The sequence below is a fragment of the Gopherus evgoodei genome, chromosome 4 (genome assembly GCF_007399415.2).
Source record: "Gopherus evgoodei ecotype Sinaloan lineage chromosome 4, rGopEvg1_v1.p, whole genome shotgun sequence".
NCBI lineage: Eukaryota > Metazoa > Chordata > Testudines > Testudinidae > Gopherus > Gopherus evgoodei.
Window position 1 is genome coordinate 97,420,767 of NC_044325.1, and position 15,531 is coordinate 97,436,297.

Here is a 15,531-nt window from a genome sequence, read left to right on the forward strand (position 1 = left end):
AGGAGAGTGAAGTTGGCACCCAAAAAAGAAGGCACTCAACAATAGAGATCCACTTCTGAAAATGTGGCTGTGACTTGACCAAGATCAAACAGGAAGGCTGTGGCAGAGTTAGAAATAACATTCAGGTCTTCTGACTCGGTCCTATGCTTTAATTACAAGACCACCTTTCCTCTGCTGCAATATAATTATCAAACTTGCCTTATCTACAATGAGCTTTTTCTTAAGTCTCCCACCATTGTAGTCAGTCATGTGCGTGACATGATGAAAGGGTCACAGAGAAGTGCATTCTTTATCCAAGCAGTACAAGTCCTCCATTTAAGTGCAGCTCCTGAAGTATATTTTTGTTTTGGTTAAAAACAATCTCAAGTTATAACACCTACGGTCTGTGGTGCAGCTGCATGGTCAACAATGCCTATAGTAAATCCTGTTCTTCCTTTTGATAAAACTCATATTTTTCTGAGGCCATAGCAGCTTAAGTTGCCAGGCACCCATGAATCATTGTCATCTAAACTGCGGTCAGGGTAGTATTTTTTTTAGTTCACCAAAATCTTTTCCATTGTCCCATTCACTACATCTTGTTGTTTTTAAATGATTTTTGGACATATGATCTATTGTTTATAGATTACATCTGTTCTGTGCTTTACCATTACAAATCTAATGATTCAAAGCAGTTAGAACAGTAGCTCTCAAACTTTTGTACTGGTGACCTCTTTCACATAGCAAGTCTCTGAGTGTGACCCCCCCTTTAAATATATATTAAAAAAGTTGTTTTTAATTTATAATACCATTATAAATGCTGGAGGCAAAGCGAGGTTTGGAGTGGAGACTGACAACTTGTGACCCCCCCCATGTAATAACCTCACAACCCCCGAGGGGTTCCAATCCCCAGTTTGAGGATCCCTGAGCTAGAACAAAGTAGTCATACATTTATTTTCTTCTTCCTCCCCTTATGGATAATATTATACTCCACACTATATGAAAGATATATTTTGAGTGCAGATGGAATGCAAGACTGAAATCAATATAAAAAAACCTGTCAGATATTAGATCCAAGAGGACTGGCTTTTCAGGACAAGAAAAATCTGCTATTGTAAGCCATCTAGGAATTGACCACATTCCTAGGCTTTAGGGTGATCACTGCGTGGAAAATGGGTGCCGTCTTCCTTCTAATGGGAACTCCCATCTACCTGCTCCCTGAAATCCTTACATTGCTATGTTATTCCTAGGCTCATGAACTGGTTAGTAGAAATGGGTCATGCTGGGGAGCAAGACAGGCTAGGATGGAAGGAGGTGATAAGCTCAGGTATTGCACAATATTGTACATCAGAGAGAGACTAGGGAAAAGTATTCTTGTTCTCACTATGTATTTTAGTGTATATTGCAGAACTGCATGGTGTCTTAGAAGTATTGTGCTTTCTCTCTCATAAGAACATAGGATTTTGTCATGCTGGGTCATATATCCATGCCCTTTGTCTTCAGTAATATACCTCGTCAATTTTGTAAAGCTGTAACCAGGTGATCAACATCAGCTCTCATCCTGAAACATAAGCAAGATAAGAGGTCACTTTCTTTTTCTCACTGCTATTACGGTAAACCAAACATATTAATATTCAAGTTATTGAATAAAGATTAATACACAAAATAATCGTTTCTGGGTATTTGAAATATTCAGTATTGGACAAATAAAGTACAAAAAGCCAAGTAGAGAATATATACTGTAAATTTCTAGCTTGGCTGCATAATTGAATAGCATATAATCAGTAAAATAATATATCACACAGAAGAGTCCATTACAATGCTGTGAGGTAACATAATGACAGAACAGCTAACTGAAATAATCCTTATGATGATGTAGGTGTCTGTTTTTTCAGATTCTGTCTTGTCTTTATGCCTTGAACTTTTTCATCTTTTAGTGTCTTCAAAAGCTTATCTAGAAAGGAATGGAACAAAACATTAATTTGTCTCTAGTACTTAAAAATGTAAATATATTTTAATAAAAAAAAACCTCACACTTTCATGTGAAACTCCAGTAAACCACTACAACTCACTGAAGATAATCAGATATTAAAGTGGAAAAAGGTATCCACTATTTCGACACGCAGAAAATCCATTGATTTATTCTTAGGTAAAGTAATTGAATTAAAGCTACATGCTACAATCTTTTAGATATTTTAGAGTTTTTGTATCTTATGGATTTAAATTTTCTTCTTAATTTTTGTGTGACTTTAGCTCTCCTAAAAGGTTTCAGATTTTCCTGCCAATGTGATTCTGTTTGGGGGAAGAGATGAGAATCTTCATGTGCAGTCAATGATTCGCTTCTCTGATTAGACTGCCAAACCTGGTTATCAGTCATGCTTCTTTTCTGTGGACATTTTGCTCACTTGGAACAATGGCCGGCTCCAGGGTTTTTGCCGCCTCAAGCAGCAGGGCAAAAAAAAATAAACCCAATCTGCAGCAACTCTACCGCCGCTGCTTCATTCTTCGGTGGTAATTCAGCGGCTGGTCCTTCACTCCAAGAGGGACTGAGGGACCCACTGCCAAGGAGAGGGGCAGCACGTCCGGCTCTGTTGGCCGCCCCAAGCACCTGCTTGCTGAGCTGGCCCTGCTTGGACCTAAAAACACAAAAGGCATTTTACCACTTGCTTTGAACATCAGTTCACCACTGACCTATGCTGGTTTCAGTAGTGATCTGCTGCTGAGTGCGCCTATATCCCAATAGTAATGCTAGTTCAGTTCAGTTCCTCATGCCCAAACAAATTTGTTAGTCTCTAAGGTGCCCCAAGGGCTCCTCATTGTTTTTGCTGGTACAGACTAACACGGCTACCACTCTGGGCTTGTCTACATTACCCGCTGGATTGACAGGCAGTGATCGATCCAGTGGGGGTCGATTTAGCGCATCTAGTCTAGACATCATAAATTGACCACTGAGCTCTCCCGTTGACTCTGGTACTCCACTGGACCAAAAGGCACAAGTGGAGTCAACGGGGAAGCATCAGCCATTTGACTTAATACAGCAACGACACCACAGTAAGTAGGTACAAGTACGTCGAATTCAGCTATGTTGTTCATGGAGCTGAAGTTGCGTAACTTAGATCGATTTCTCTCTCCCCCCCTCCCCCCAGTGTAGACCAGGCCAGAGCTGAAACCTCTAAGAGCAAGCTAAGTTTCCTTTCAGCTGTCCCTCTACATTCAATAAAGAGAAATGCTGTTTTCACAGGAGGGGAAAATAAAGCTATTCTCCCGTTTTTCTGGCCAGCATGAGCATTTTCAGACGTGGGAGCAGTCCTGAGCCCCTCTCAAAACATCTGATGCTGTAAGGCTGGGCAGTTGCATGCAGTCTGTTCAATAGGGGTAGCCCCCACGGAGCCTGCTCCTTTAAGGGCGTGGATGCAGAGATGTGCACGGCCAGGGAGTGGGGTGTGAATGCTGCTGCCCAGAAGCTGGGGGGTGAGGGGAAAGGCTGGAAGGTCCCTACCCTGCACTGGGGGGTCCTGATGTGGAGACTAAGGGAGTGAGGGCCAGGCGTGTAGAGGCCTGACTGCTGGGGGCAGTGCCCATGCCGCAGGTAGCGGCTGGGGAGAGCTACAGCCCAGGAAAGCTGTGAGCCAGAGGGCCCCTGCCCTGCGGAGGGCTGGCGTGTGCCCGGGCTCTGGGCCGGCCTGGCCCCCATGGCTGACTCGGGTGAGTGCCGCCCATGCCCGCACACGCACACTGCTGCGGGTCGGAGCCGTCCCCGGTCAGCGCCAGCAGCTCCAGCTCCTTGAGGCGGATGCCCAGCTCGCAGATCTCCCCGTCCGGCGGCAGCTGCTGCCCCGGGCCCCGCGGGGCGGCGCCGCTGTCGGCCGCGGGACAGAAGAAGCGCAGCGGCTCGTATGGGATGGGCGCCAGCCCGGCCGGCCAGGGGCGCGGGCAGCTGCGGGCGGCCGCAGGAGCCGGAGCCGGGCCCAGGCCGGGAGGGGGCCGCTGGGGCCCGGCCGCGCCCCCCCGCAGGGGCACGCAGAGCTTCCGCCAGAGGCCGCAGTCCGCCAGCGGGGGGGCGCTGGGCGCGGCGCGGTCGTAGAGGGACGGGAAGTACAGGGGCCGCGGCGCCCGCTGCTGCTGCTGCTGGCTCATGGCGCCGCCGGCGCGGCCAACCGCCGCTGCCCTGGAGACGGCGGAACGGCTGGGGGAGGGGGGAGTGATGGGGCCAAGGGGGAGGGGCAGCGTAGCCGAGGGCGATGGGGGGGGGCAGCTGGGGGGGGGGGAGTAGCGCTCCCAACCTTCCAGGGCTGGCTTGGGCGCTCCAGAATTCGTGTGATGAAATCTACAGGAACAGGACAGGTCCAACCAAAATTGGCAACCCTTGGTGGGAGGCGTGGGGGGAGGGGCACTAGGTGGTGGGGCAACTGCTGGGAGAAAGGCTCTGGACACAGAGCTGCCCGAAGCACCTGCCTGGGAGTGGAGTTGCTTTGTGACTGTGCTGGGGGGGGTCATTCCACGTGGGACATTGATACCGTTTCTGGGCCCTGTCCGGGGCAAAACCCCAAAGGTCAGCTTGGCACAGGCCTTTTTTGTTTACCCAAGTCTAACTGTGTATCAGGGAGCAGGTGCCAAGAGTGCCCCTTTCTTAGTGACCTGCTGCTAGGGTTGTCAGGTGTCTGGTTTTTGACCGTAATGCCTGGTTGAAAAGGGACCTTGTTGGCTCGCTGCCCAGGTCGTTCAAAGTCCAGTTGGTGGTGTAGCAGGGCTGGAAAGCTCCCTGCTCCGTGCAGCTCCCGGAAGTGGCTGACATCTCTCTCCAGCTCGGGGGCAGCCATGGGGGCTCTGCGTGCTACCTCCGCCCTAAAGGCCAGGTCCACAACTCCTATTGGCTAGGAACAGCAGCCAATGGGAGTTGCGGAGCCAGTGCTTAGGGCGGGGGCAGCATGTGAAGCCCTGTGACGGCCCCTTTGCCTAGAAGCTGGAGGAACATGCGGGCCGCTTCCAGGAGCCTCCTGAGGTAAGTGCCACCAGGAGCCCATGCCCCAACAGCTTCCTGCCCCTCAACACTCAGCCCCATAGAATCACAGAATATCAGGGTTGGAAGGGACCTCAGGAGGTCATCTAATCCAACCCCCTGCTCAAAGCAGGACCAATTCCCAACTAAAGTACCCCAGCCAGGGCTTTGTCAAGCCAGGCCTTAAAAACCTGGAAGGAAGGAAGGAGATTCCACCACATTCCTCGGTAACCCATTCCAGTGCTTCATCACACTCCTAGTGAAAAAGTTTTTCCTAATATCCAACCTAAACATCCCCCACTACAACTTGATACCATTACTCCTTGTTCTGTCACTTGCTACCACCAAGAACAGTCTGGATCAATCCTCTTTGGGACCCTCTTTCAGGTAGTTGAAAGCACCCAGTCTGGAGCTCTCTCCTGCACCCTGAACCCCTCATTTTGGGCCCACCCCAGAGCCTGCATCCCCAGCCGGTGCTCTCACCCCCTCCTGCACCCCCAGCCCCCTGGTGAAAATGAGTGAATGAGCAAGGGTGGGGAAGAGCGAGTAACTGGGGTGGTGGTGGTGGATTGAGCGAAGGTGGGGCCTTGGAGAAGGGGTGGGGCTAGGTTGTTCAGTTTTTTCTGCTGTTAGAAAGTTGGCAGGCCTACCTGCTGCTGCCCCTATACCCATGGCACTTGGACATTTATTGCTATCTGTAACTTTCTACAACAAATTAGTATAAATGATATTGACAGAGATTTGATGGTATGAGATTCTGTGTTTCATCCAATATCACTTCTTTACAGAGATGTGTGTCCTTCCAAGGCCACAGCCTGATGCTAAGGGGAGTAACTTGGAAGGGATAATGCTCACAGAAACAATTCTGGTATCTATTTATTAAATAAATTCTGGAAGGGAATGGCCATAGATAGTCACTACTGTTACAGACCACTTTGTGTCAGAAATAAGTTAAAGAAATTAGGTAGTAGGAGAGACCTATTTCTGTCTTTAAGCAGCCAATCGAGGGCCCCAAGAAAATCTGATGCCTAGTAAAAGTGCACTTTAAAGGGACACTGTTAAATTGAAAATTACCTTTGTCAAAACATTTTGTATCCTTTATCATTGCCAGTAGCAGCTAAATTTACTAAAAATCGCTCAAATGCCTATGGAACAAATCCTGCTACAATTTCCATGCCTCCTGAGAACTGTGCATGTAGTGAGACAAGGGATCTTCTGCACAACTTCCTTTATTGAAAATGTGATGTTGTCTGTCAAGGATGCGTGATTAGACTTTGAAAGCAGCATTTTTGCAAGTACTGATTGAACAGTACAGTATCTTTAAAGGAAGAGTCTTAGCTGTCTATCCTTAAGCCCACCCATAAATAGGGGAAGTGGATTTTTGAGGGGTGGGGAAGGAGCAGGAGGGAGTAGTAATGACACATAGTGGCTTTCACTTTTAGATTGCTTGTTCAAATTGAGCCCAGGTTGAAAGCGTCTGTGAGCCCAAGATTGCATCTCTTCTGCACATAAATCTCCCATTGAATTCAGTGGGAATTTTGGGAGTTCAGGGACTCCAAGATCTGACCCTATGTCATTAACATCAGATGGCTAGTTGGTGGTCTGTGTGAAATCAGTCTGGTGATCTCAGTCCTGAACTCAGTGATCAGTGTTCCCATAACAAAACTCCCCATCTCACATGGCACTAATTGGCAGGATTGGTGATAATATAGACTGAGAGGCCAACCTTTTCCATGGGACAGGGAGCCTGAAAATTCTCAGCCTTACTGGTACTGTAGTTTCTTCAGGGCAGGTTTGAGGCACATTGACAGGGACTTTTAGGGATGGTTGCAATGCAATGAAATCTGTTCTGTGAGTGAAAGGTCTTTAGGGCTTGTGGCCGTATCTTACAATTAGTACATTCACATAGGGTGAAGTTAACCACAGTGCACTGAACCTGCACAAGCCCCATTGAACTGCTGATGTAGGCTTAAGTGTTGCATGGACCCCATGCATTGAGATGAATTCAACCCATCATATTTTTAAAGTCTTCTCTTGAATAAAATGAATAGAGCCCTGCACAGATACACAAATATGTATCCGCATCCGATCTGCGGATGTGGATATCTGCAGATATTCACAGGTTTGCAGGGCTCTACGATGGGGGCTGGGCTGAGGCGTCAAGGCATCTCCCAGTCAGGCAGAGCCGGAGGCACCTGTGGGGAGCCCACACAAAGTTGTGGACCCTCCACCTGCCCTCCGCTGGCCAGGAAGCCTGGGGGTCGGGGACACGGCCAGGGGCTGCTCTCAGCTGCTCCTCTTGCCACGCATGGCTGGCAGGTTGAGGGTCTGTTCCGGCTTCCCAGCTGGGCTCCATGCTGGCCTGGCCAGTGGGAGAGCGGAGACCTGGGTGGCTGCCCCTGGGGGTTGCTCGGGCTCCCTGCCCAGGGCAGGTGGAGGGTCCGCTGCGGCTCCCCACAGTTGCCCGCCTGGCTCTTATCGTTGCTGGACTGTGGCTCTGAGCTGCCCCTCCCCCCACCGGAGCAGGGTCAGGGAGAGCCGCGCTAGCAGTTGTGGGGAGCCAGGGTGGACCTTCCACCTGCCCTGGGGGGGGGCTCGAGCAGTGTCCCAGACGCCCCCTCCCCAGGACAGGTGGAGAGACCCAAGCTCCCCCCAGCTACCAGAACAGCTCTCCCGGACTCAGCCCTGGCTGGGAAGGGGGGTGACTTGGAGCCACAGCCCAGCAATAAGAACCAGGTGGGCAGCTGGGTGGAGCTGCAGCAGACCCTCTATCTGCCTTGGACAGGGGGCCCGAGCAGCCCCTGCCCAGTGTCCCAGCCTCCCTGCTCACTGTCCCTGGCCCCCAGCCTTAGGATGACCAGATGTCCCGATTTTATAGGGACAGTCCCAATATTTGGGGCTTTTTCTTTTATAGGCTTCTATTACCCTCTACTCCCTATCCTGATTTTTCACGCTTACTGTCTAGTCACCCTGCCCAGCCTCCCTGCTCAGTGTCCTTGCCTCAGCCCCCAGCCCTTCCACCCAGGGCAGGTAGAGGGACCCAGGCTCCCCACAGCTGCCAGTACAGCTTTCCCTGACCCAGATCTGCTGTGTGTGGGGGTGGGGGGCTCAGAGCCACAGCCCAGCCATGGTAAGAGCCGGGTGGGCAGCTGTGGGGAGCCGTGGCATACCCTCTACTTACCCTGGGCATGGGGCCCTAACCGCCCCCCACCCAGTGTCTCTGCCCCCCAGACCTCCCGCCCAGGGCAGGTAGAGGATCCATGCCATGGTTCCTCACAGCTGCTTGCTGGGCTCTTACCGTCAGAGCCCTGCGCGGATACAAAATTTGTATCCGCATCTGCACGGCTATCCGCAGATATAAAGTGCATATCCACTGATATGCAGGGCAGTAAAAATAAATATTTTGGTATTATCTGTTGCTAGAAACAGGCAGCTTTCTTATTCTAGTTGTAATGTTCTGTGCTGCTGGCTAATATATGAGTGGGTGCTGCTTTTGAAATTTTGCGGATGCAGACACTAAATATAAAAGCAACTGACAGTGCCTTTGAATATGATAGAAGCTGAAAGATAAAAGGCTGGGTTCATCCAACACTTTATTTCCCTATGCATTATTTATGGAATATATTTAATTTAAATGGATAATCAGAACAGATTTATTATTGTGGTATATGAAAGATGCTTCAGCTAGTAAAACTCTTTTAATATTTTATAGTCACACTTGGGGAAGAATAAACACCACTCGTGTTCTTGAGGAACTGAACAAATGTTCACAACTTGATTGTAGAAGGGTACTCAGTAATGATTTCAGTGCAGTTCATGTTAGTAGTGACTGGAAATCATTTCTGTACATTGGTTCTTGAGTGGCTTATGTGAAATGAGTCATCCGTTTTAGCCCATTTCCTACTTGGCAGGTATCAGCATCTTGGGAACCACCACATCAGTTGTCACTAATTGACAATGTCAGTAGAGATGCTAAGCATTGAATGGATATGGAGTGAAAACTGCCCTTTTCTCTAGGGAGGTTCATTCCCAGTTAGATTGGAGGAACATTGGATTGGTGGCATGCAGAAGCTCAAATATTTGTACCAAACTGTCATTCTTTGACAAATAGATCTCTCTGGCTCCTTCATGAAGTCCACTTATGGATGTAAAACCATCTTTGCTCTGAGACAAAGTTCAGGATCTATCCAATCTGTATACTACGTCTTTTGCTAAATGGGTCAGAAAAATGAAATCTCTTACAGGCAGACTTGGAGTGGCTAGAGGCATTTCATGTACACAGTGACAAATCCTGAGCATAAAATGGTTTGATTTTAAACAAAATGTCAATCTATCAGACATCTGGCCTTTCTTCATTCACTCATGATATTCAAAAGCGGCATTGTATGCATTTCATCCACTTGCTAGGTTGGACAAAAATAACCCAGAACACCATGCTCTCAATCTCTGTCAGGCTCGGTTGAGCCTACCTGATGCCATCCATGAGGCAGCCCCTGAGATATGTGGATTTGCAGGATTGTGCCAGATTTGGGAACTTCACAATGTTTGGGGTGAAGCCATTAACTGTGGTCACTCTGGCTGGTGCAGTGGTCCTTAATAGACTTACTGGGTTTCATGATGATGATGAAATTTAAATAAAAGAAGGTCCCTTTTATTTGATCATTATTCATGTGTTTGGCACTGTACATCATAAAAGTATTCTAAGGAATTTACTGTAAATCTGACACAGAGGATACGTGTACATACGATAGAAATTTTTTTAAAAATCCCTCCATCTCTGAAGTATTATCATCAAAAGCCCTCACGGAAGAAATATGTTTTAATATAATTTAAGGATATTTATATGGATATTAAGAACATCCAGAGCTGGGGTCGGGAAGGAATTTTCCTCCAGGGAAGATTGGCGGAGGCCCTGGAGGTTTTTCACCTTCCTCTGCAGCATGGGGCACGGGTCATTTGCTGGAGGACTCTCTGCACCTTGAGGTCTTTAAGCCATGATTTGAGGACTTCAGTAACTCAGACATAGGTTAGGGGTTTGTTACAGGAGTGGGTGGGTGAGATTGTGTGGCCTGCATTGTGCAGGAGGTCAGACTAGATGACCATAATGGTCCCTTCTGACCTTAAGTCTATGAATATATGAATCTATGAATTACTGATAATGTTTTGGAAGGGATTTTAACCTTGTGCTTCAGGGCTTAAGCCAGTCTCCAAGTATTGGGGATCAGGGTGATAAATAATGTGGGGGCAGATATCTCTCACATCTGCATACTGTGTGGTTCTTGCACCTTTCTCTAAAGCATCTGGTACCGGCCACTGTCAGAGGGCAGGACACTGGATGAGATGAACATTGGCACAGATGCAGTGTTGCAAATCCTGTGCTCCTAGGAGAGAGAAAAGGGAGGAGGGAACTCTTGTAACATGAGGAGGGAATTTCAACTGTAAGGGGCAATACGGAAGAAAATATGAAGGCAAGAGTAGGAGGAAGGTATGAGGAACCATTGAAGAGGGAAGTTTGAGAGAAGATAACATAGTACAGGTAGTTATAGCACAGTTTTTTCCTTTACTAGTTTCCTTTTCCCATGATTAGATAATACAAAGATAGGCAATATAAAAGTGATTAGCTGCATTTTCCCAAAATAAATGGGTTCCACATACTTAAAAAAATTCTTGATACACGATTCTATATGCTGGATGCTGAAACCTGGACCTTAAAAACAATACTGAAAGTACTTTTTATCTTCCTGACAAAATAAATGGGGAGCATATGCTACTAGTGCTAATAAAATGGATTTTGCTGTCTTTGGCGCCATCTAATGTTTTTTTTTTTCTGGCATTGTATTAAAGAGTGCTTAATTTCCATGTGACGGTCAATATGCTGATAACACGTCTTTTGTACAAAAATGTTTTTGGAACCTATAAAAAGAATTAGGGATCAGATACAAGGCAGAAGACTGACACTGAGCACAGGACATTGAAAGGCTGTCAGATATAATTCACTGTGGCATACCATAGGTTTTAAAGCTCTACTGATACTCATAACTTGTGTGATTCTCTCCTTGATTTCATGTGTAATCACTGACAGCAAGCTTGCCTGGATGGCAAGTAAAAGCTCCTAGTTCTGATATTCCGAAATGAGGATAATAGCATTCAAACTGCTATCTAGTCATTTCTTGGGACTGTGGCTATTAGTCAAGATGCTTTTGGTGTAATTTGGTATTTCTGTAGTTAGTTACAGACATCCTGGGTTAATGTGTGACTATTAATATATGTTAATAGTCATGTCTAGGGGTCAATTTAAATGGCAAAATCCTGAGATCACTTTTATAGGAGGTTATTAAGTTGGATAAATTGTTATTTTGATGTCTTCTGGAGCAGAACATTCAGAAAACCAAATATACATGGAGGATAGGTCCATCAATGGCTATTAGCCAGGATGGGCAGGGATGGTGTCCCTAGTTTCTGTTTTGCCAGAAGCTGGGAATGGGGAACAGGAAGAAAGGAACTGGAAGACAGGATACTGGGTTAGATGGACCTTTGGTCTGACCCAGTGTGGCCGTTCTTATACAAAATATGATAAAGGACATTTGGTGTCAGAGAAAAAGCATTGCTGTTTGGTATAATTAACAGGAACAAAAGTAAGCTTTCCAGAAGTTCATTAAGGTCTGTGTGGTGTTCTTGTCTTATGCAGCTGCACAGAGGAGTTAGCCCTTCACACGTGGCAACGTAGTGCATTTTTTGGTGCAGAATTTTTAATTATTTGACACTGAATGCCCTCAGGAATAGTTATGGATCTACAAAGCGGGTGCTATGGCCCCAGCTTAGGATCAGTCTCTGGGAGAACTCCCTTCATTGAGCCAGACCACCTAGGGATAGTCTAATTATTCCTCAGGGCAAGCCACACAGCATCACCACCTCTTTAGGCTGGACTGACACAGGAGCTCTTTTCTGATCCAGGAAATGGACAGTATATTTGGCCCAGTGAGTGGGGAGGGCAGCCTTGGCAGACAGTTTGGAGAAACTGTAGCCTACTTGGGCTCCAGGGTGACACTGGTATGCTTAATATGTATTTAAATCCATTTGTTATATTTTCTCTGTAATGTTTATCTTAATAAATGTGCTGGGTTAGAAAGAGCTGTGTGGTAACTTGTAATTGCTGGCAACACACTGTTCCTAGCCTTTGGAGAGAAAACAAAACACAGGTGCTGGCCTTCAGGCAGCCTGGCTTGCTTGGGTATCACAGTGTAAGACAGGGAGCTGTACAGCCTTAAAATCCCTGGTCTGGAAGGAAAGAGAGAGATGATAGTTGGGAGCCAGAAACTTTAAGTGGGTGTGCTTTTAAGGGGGGATAACAGGTGGGGTTACTCTGAAACTGTGACAGTAAGTTCTAATGGCATTCTGCCTCCGGGGGGTGTCTGAAGCTGAATGGTCCATTGTGTTGTACTCCAGGCTGTGCCTAAAGGCACAATCTAGCTCTAAACTATTATGTAAACACCTGTAAAAGCGTATGAGTGGGAATAAAACTTGAGAACCATTAATGGCTATACAGTGGAGTGCACTGAAAGACAAGTCATGCACCATATGGGCAGATCTTAACCAACTGTAGAATTGGGAACACTGGGTGGTGGCTGTGGTGAGCCTGAACCCAGAAAGCAATCAATCTAGCATTCGGTTTTGGAAGGTAGCTGGTCTACTACCAAGCACAGGCCTGTGAGTGAGGAGACTACTTGAAGCTGTATTTCTGCCTGTCACTGACTCCCTGTGTGACTTAAGGCAAAATAGTTAAACTATGTTTTCTTCATTTGTAAAATGGGTGTAGTAATACTTCCTCCCCTTTGTAAAGCACTTGGAGATCTTTGGGTTAAAAGGGCTACTTAAGTTATAAATACTATTTCTTATTACATAGGTCTTGAGTTCTATTTTTAGCAGTCTTAAGGTTTTTCATAATAGGGGCTTGGGACAAAATTTTTCTACTCTTTCTAAAAGTGATGTAGCTCCATTGGTGGTAGCGACAGTGAGAGGCCTAGCACAGACAGAGGTCCTGATGTTCTTAGCATTATCAGCTAACCACGCACAGGCCTAAACGACACCATATAAAACAATGGAAGCAGCAAGAGCCTTGTCTACACTAGGGTCCCCTTGTTGCTACCTTTTAAGGCTATTGCTGGTGTTAGCAATGGAGGGGAATTTTTGCTAGAAATCCTTTGTTTAGAAACAGTCTTAAATAGATTTAAGCAGGTGAACAATTGTCTACAAGCAGTGACCATAGTATTTTCTAGCATGTGTCCATTCAACTTCACGTAGTCTAGAGACTGTTGATAACGTTTTAATTTTGAATATATTTTTGTCTTGCACTTTATGGCTCATTAAGTGTGACATACCAGCTACTTTAGAGTTCTTATGGTTCACTCAGTAAATATTGCAACATGAGAAGGAAACTGGAAATGGAGAGAAGACAATTACACTTTTCACATACACTAACAGTAGCCTCTCAAAGTCATTTGCAAACATTAAACTGATAAGTAATTATACAGCACTTGGGGTAGGTAAGTGTACTCATTTGACAGCTGAGTAGACTAAGGTACAGAAGCTAGGGGGCTGATCTTGCTAATCCTTAATCAGCCTGCCTTAAATAACGGGCCATGTCAAGGGTGAAAAATGACTGAGATAACATTATAAAGATTCTGAGTCACGAGGAAAAAATTGTTATCTCCTTGAAGGTTCACCGATGGATTGGCCCTATTAACAATAAGGGTTGTCTTGTCAATCGGGTTGGACCATAGATATGGGCAAGCAAACATCACCTTTGGAGTTAAACAATTGTTTTAAAACTGGCATAGCTTATGTTTGGATTTGGTAATAAATCTGTGTTCAAAAAACATAAGAGACATCCAAAATTTGTAGCTAAACTGCCTATATATAAAATGGGGGATCATAACTCTTGCTTCAAAAACAAGTTTATATACTAGTGTAGGCTAGCAATGGTAATGCAGAATAGCCATACTGACTGTAGGAGGTCTGCTTTCATCCAGCAGAGGGAGTGATACGCTTACATTCTGTGTAACATACTATCAAGTATATCAAAATGCATCTGTATCCATATTTTTTTTTTTAAATATAGTGTTTGTGGAAAATGCTGGATTGTTGGTTTTGGAGAGAGAAGCCTCCTATTTATGTACCAAACAGAAACAGTACAGACAGCTGCAGTGCAAAAATCTTGAGAACACTCCACTATTGTGCCTCAATTCTGGCCTAAACTCCTGGCCTATATTACAAATGCTACTTCTGAGGGCATTCTGTACCAAAAAATGAAAAATTCTGTGCACAATATTTTAAAATTCTGCACATTTTATTTTTCAATAAATGCAGGGGTTCCAGCACGGCTGTGGGGAGCACAGGCCACTGGCTGCACAAAGGTGGGAGATCACCCCGCAGCCTCCCCACCCTCGGGACACAGACTCATCGTGGGGGCTAACCCTGATCCTGACACAGCACAAGGCCTGGGCCTGCCCCAGAAACACTCTAGGACTCTGCCCTCTGCGCCAGACGTACCAGGTGTGGGGCAGGCAGGCTCAGCCAGGCAGGATCCAAGTGTGGAGAGGCTCAATGTGGGGGGATCCAGGTGTGCAGTGAGAGGATTCTGTGTGGGACAATCTGGGTGCAGGCAGCTCAGTGGGGGATCTAGATGTGGGCGGATCTGGATGCACAGAGTCTTGTTGGGGGGGAGGTTTGTTTCCAGGTGTAGGGGCAAGGGGACTCTGCAGGGGCTTCCAGGTGAAAGTAGTTGGGCCGTAGTGGAAGGGCCTGGGCATGGGGGTTTCAGCAGGGGGGTCAAGGTGCTGGGGAAGTGGGGATTGGTGGGGTGGGAGGTCTGGGTGCTGCTAATTGGGGATCAGTGGCATGGGGGGGTCTGGATGTGTGAGGGCTCAGGGTGGTGCAGGGGGTGGGGCTTGTGTGCAGGGAGCTCAGTGGGAAGTGGTCTGGGTGCAGGGGTGGGAGTATGGAGGCAGAGATCTGGGGACAGGGAGCTCCAGATGCTGGGGTTAAGGTTCAATGAAGTGGTGTTTGGGTATGGAGGGCAAGGTGGGTTCTGAGTTTATGGGGTGAGCCTTGTTGGGGGTGTCTGGGTATGGGAGGTTCAGATGCACGGGAGTGGGTTGTACAGTGACCCCTCCCCCTGCAGCTGAGGAGTGATGGGGGCAGGAAGCAGGGGAGGATGCTGAGCTTTCTGTTTGGGGGTGGGTCTGACACAGCCCCAGCCACTTCTTGCAGGGGAAGAGGAAGTCCCATCTTCTTCTGCCTCCACCCCAGCCGAGACTAGCTGCTGATTCTGGCTCAAGGTAGAGCCACTGGCTGGGGTGTTCCCAGCCCTGTGGTGACTTACCTCTCTGCTGGCTGCTCCAAGTTCCTGAAGCAATGTACCTGCGCAGCGAGGGAGTGGTGCGTGATTGCTCTTGCAACTTCCTGGGCTTAGCTGGGACAGTCTGGATACATGGGGGCTGGGCAGATGAGGGAGCAGCTCCCTGTACAGTGTTCCCTCCCTCTGAGGAGTGAAGGGG

The 15,531-nt window shown here is 47.2% G+C and overlaps 1 protein-coding gene across 1 annotated transcript; it reads right to left on the reverse strand.

The window, feature by feature from the left end:
- Nucleotides 1-1,603: 1,603 nt before the first annotated feature.
- On the reverse strand, nucleotides 1,604-4,113 carry C4H11orf91 (chromosome 4 C11orf91 homolog). The gene is made up of 2 exons (XM_030562126.1): nucleotides 3,711-4,113; nucleotides 1,604-1,930 (listed from the first exon to the last, which is right to left on the reverse strand). Exons 1-2 carry the CDS (start codon nucleotides 4,111-4,113, stop codon nucleotides 1,842-1,844), a joined length of 492 nt encoding a protein of 163 aa, XP_030417986.1. The 3' UTR covers nucleotides 1,604-1,841.
- Between the last annotated feature and the right edge of the window lie 11,418 nt (nucleotides 4,114-15,531).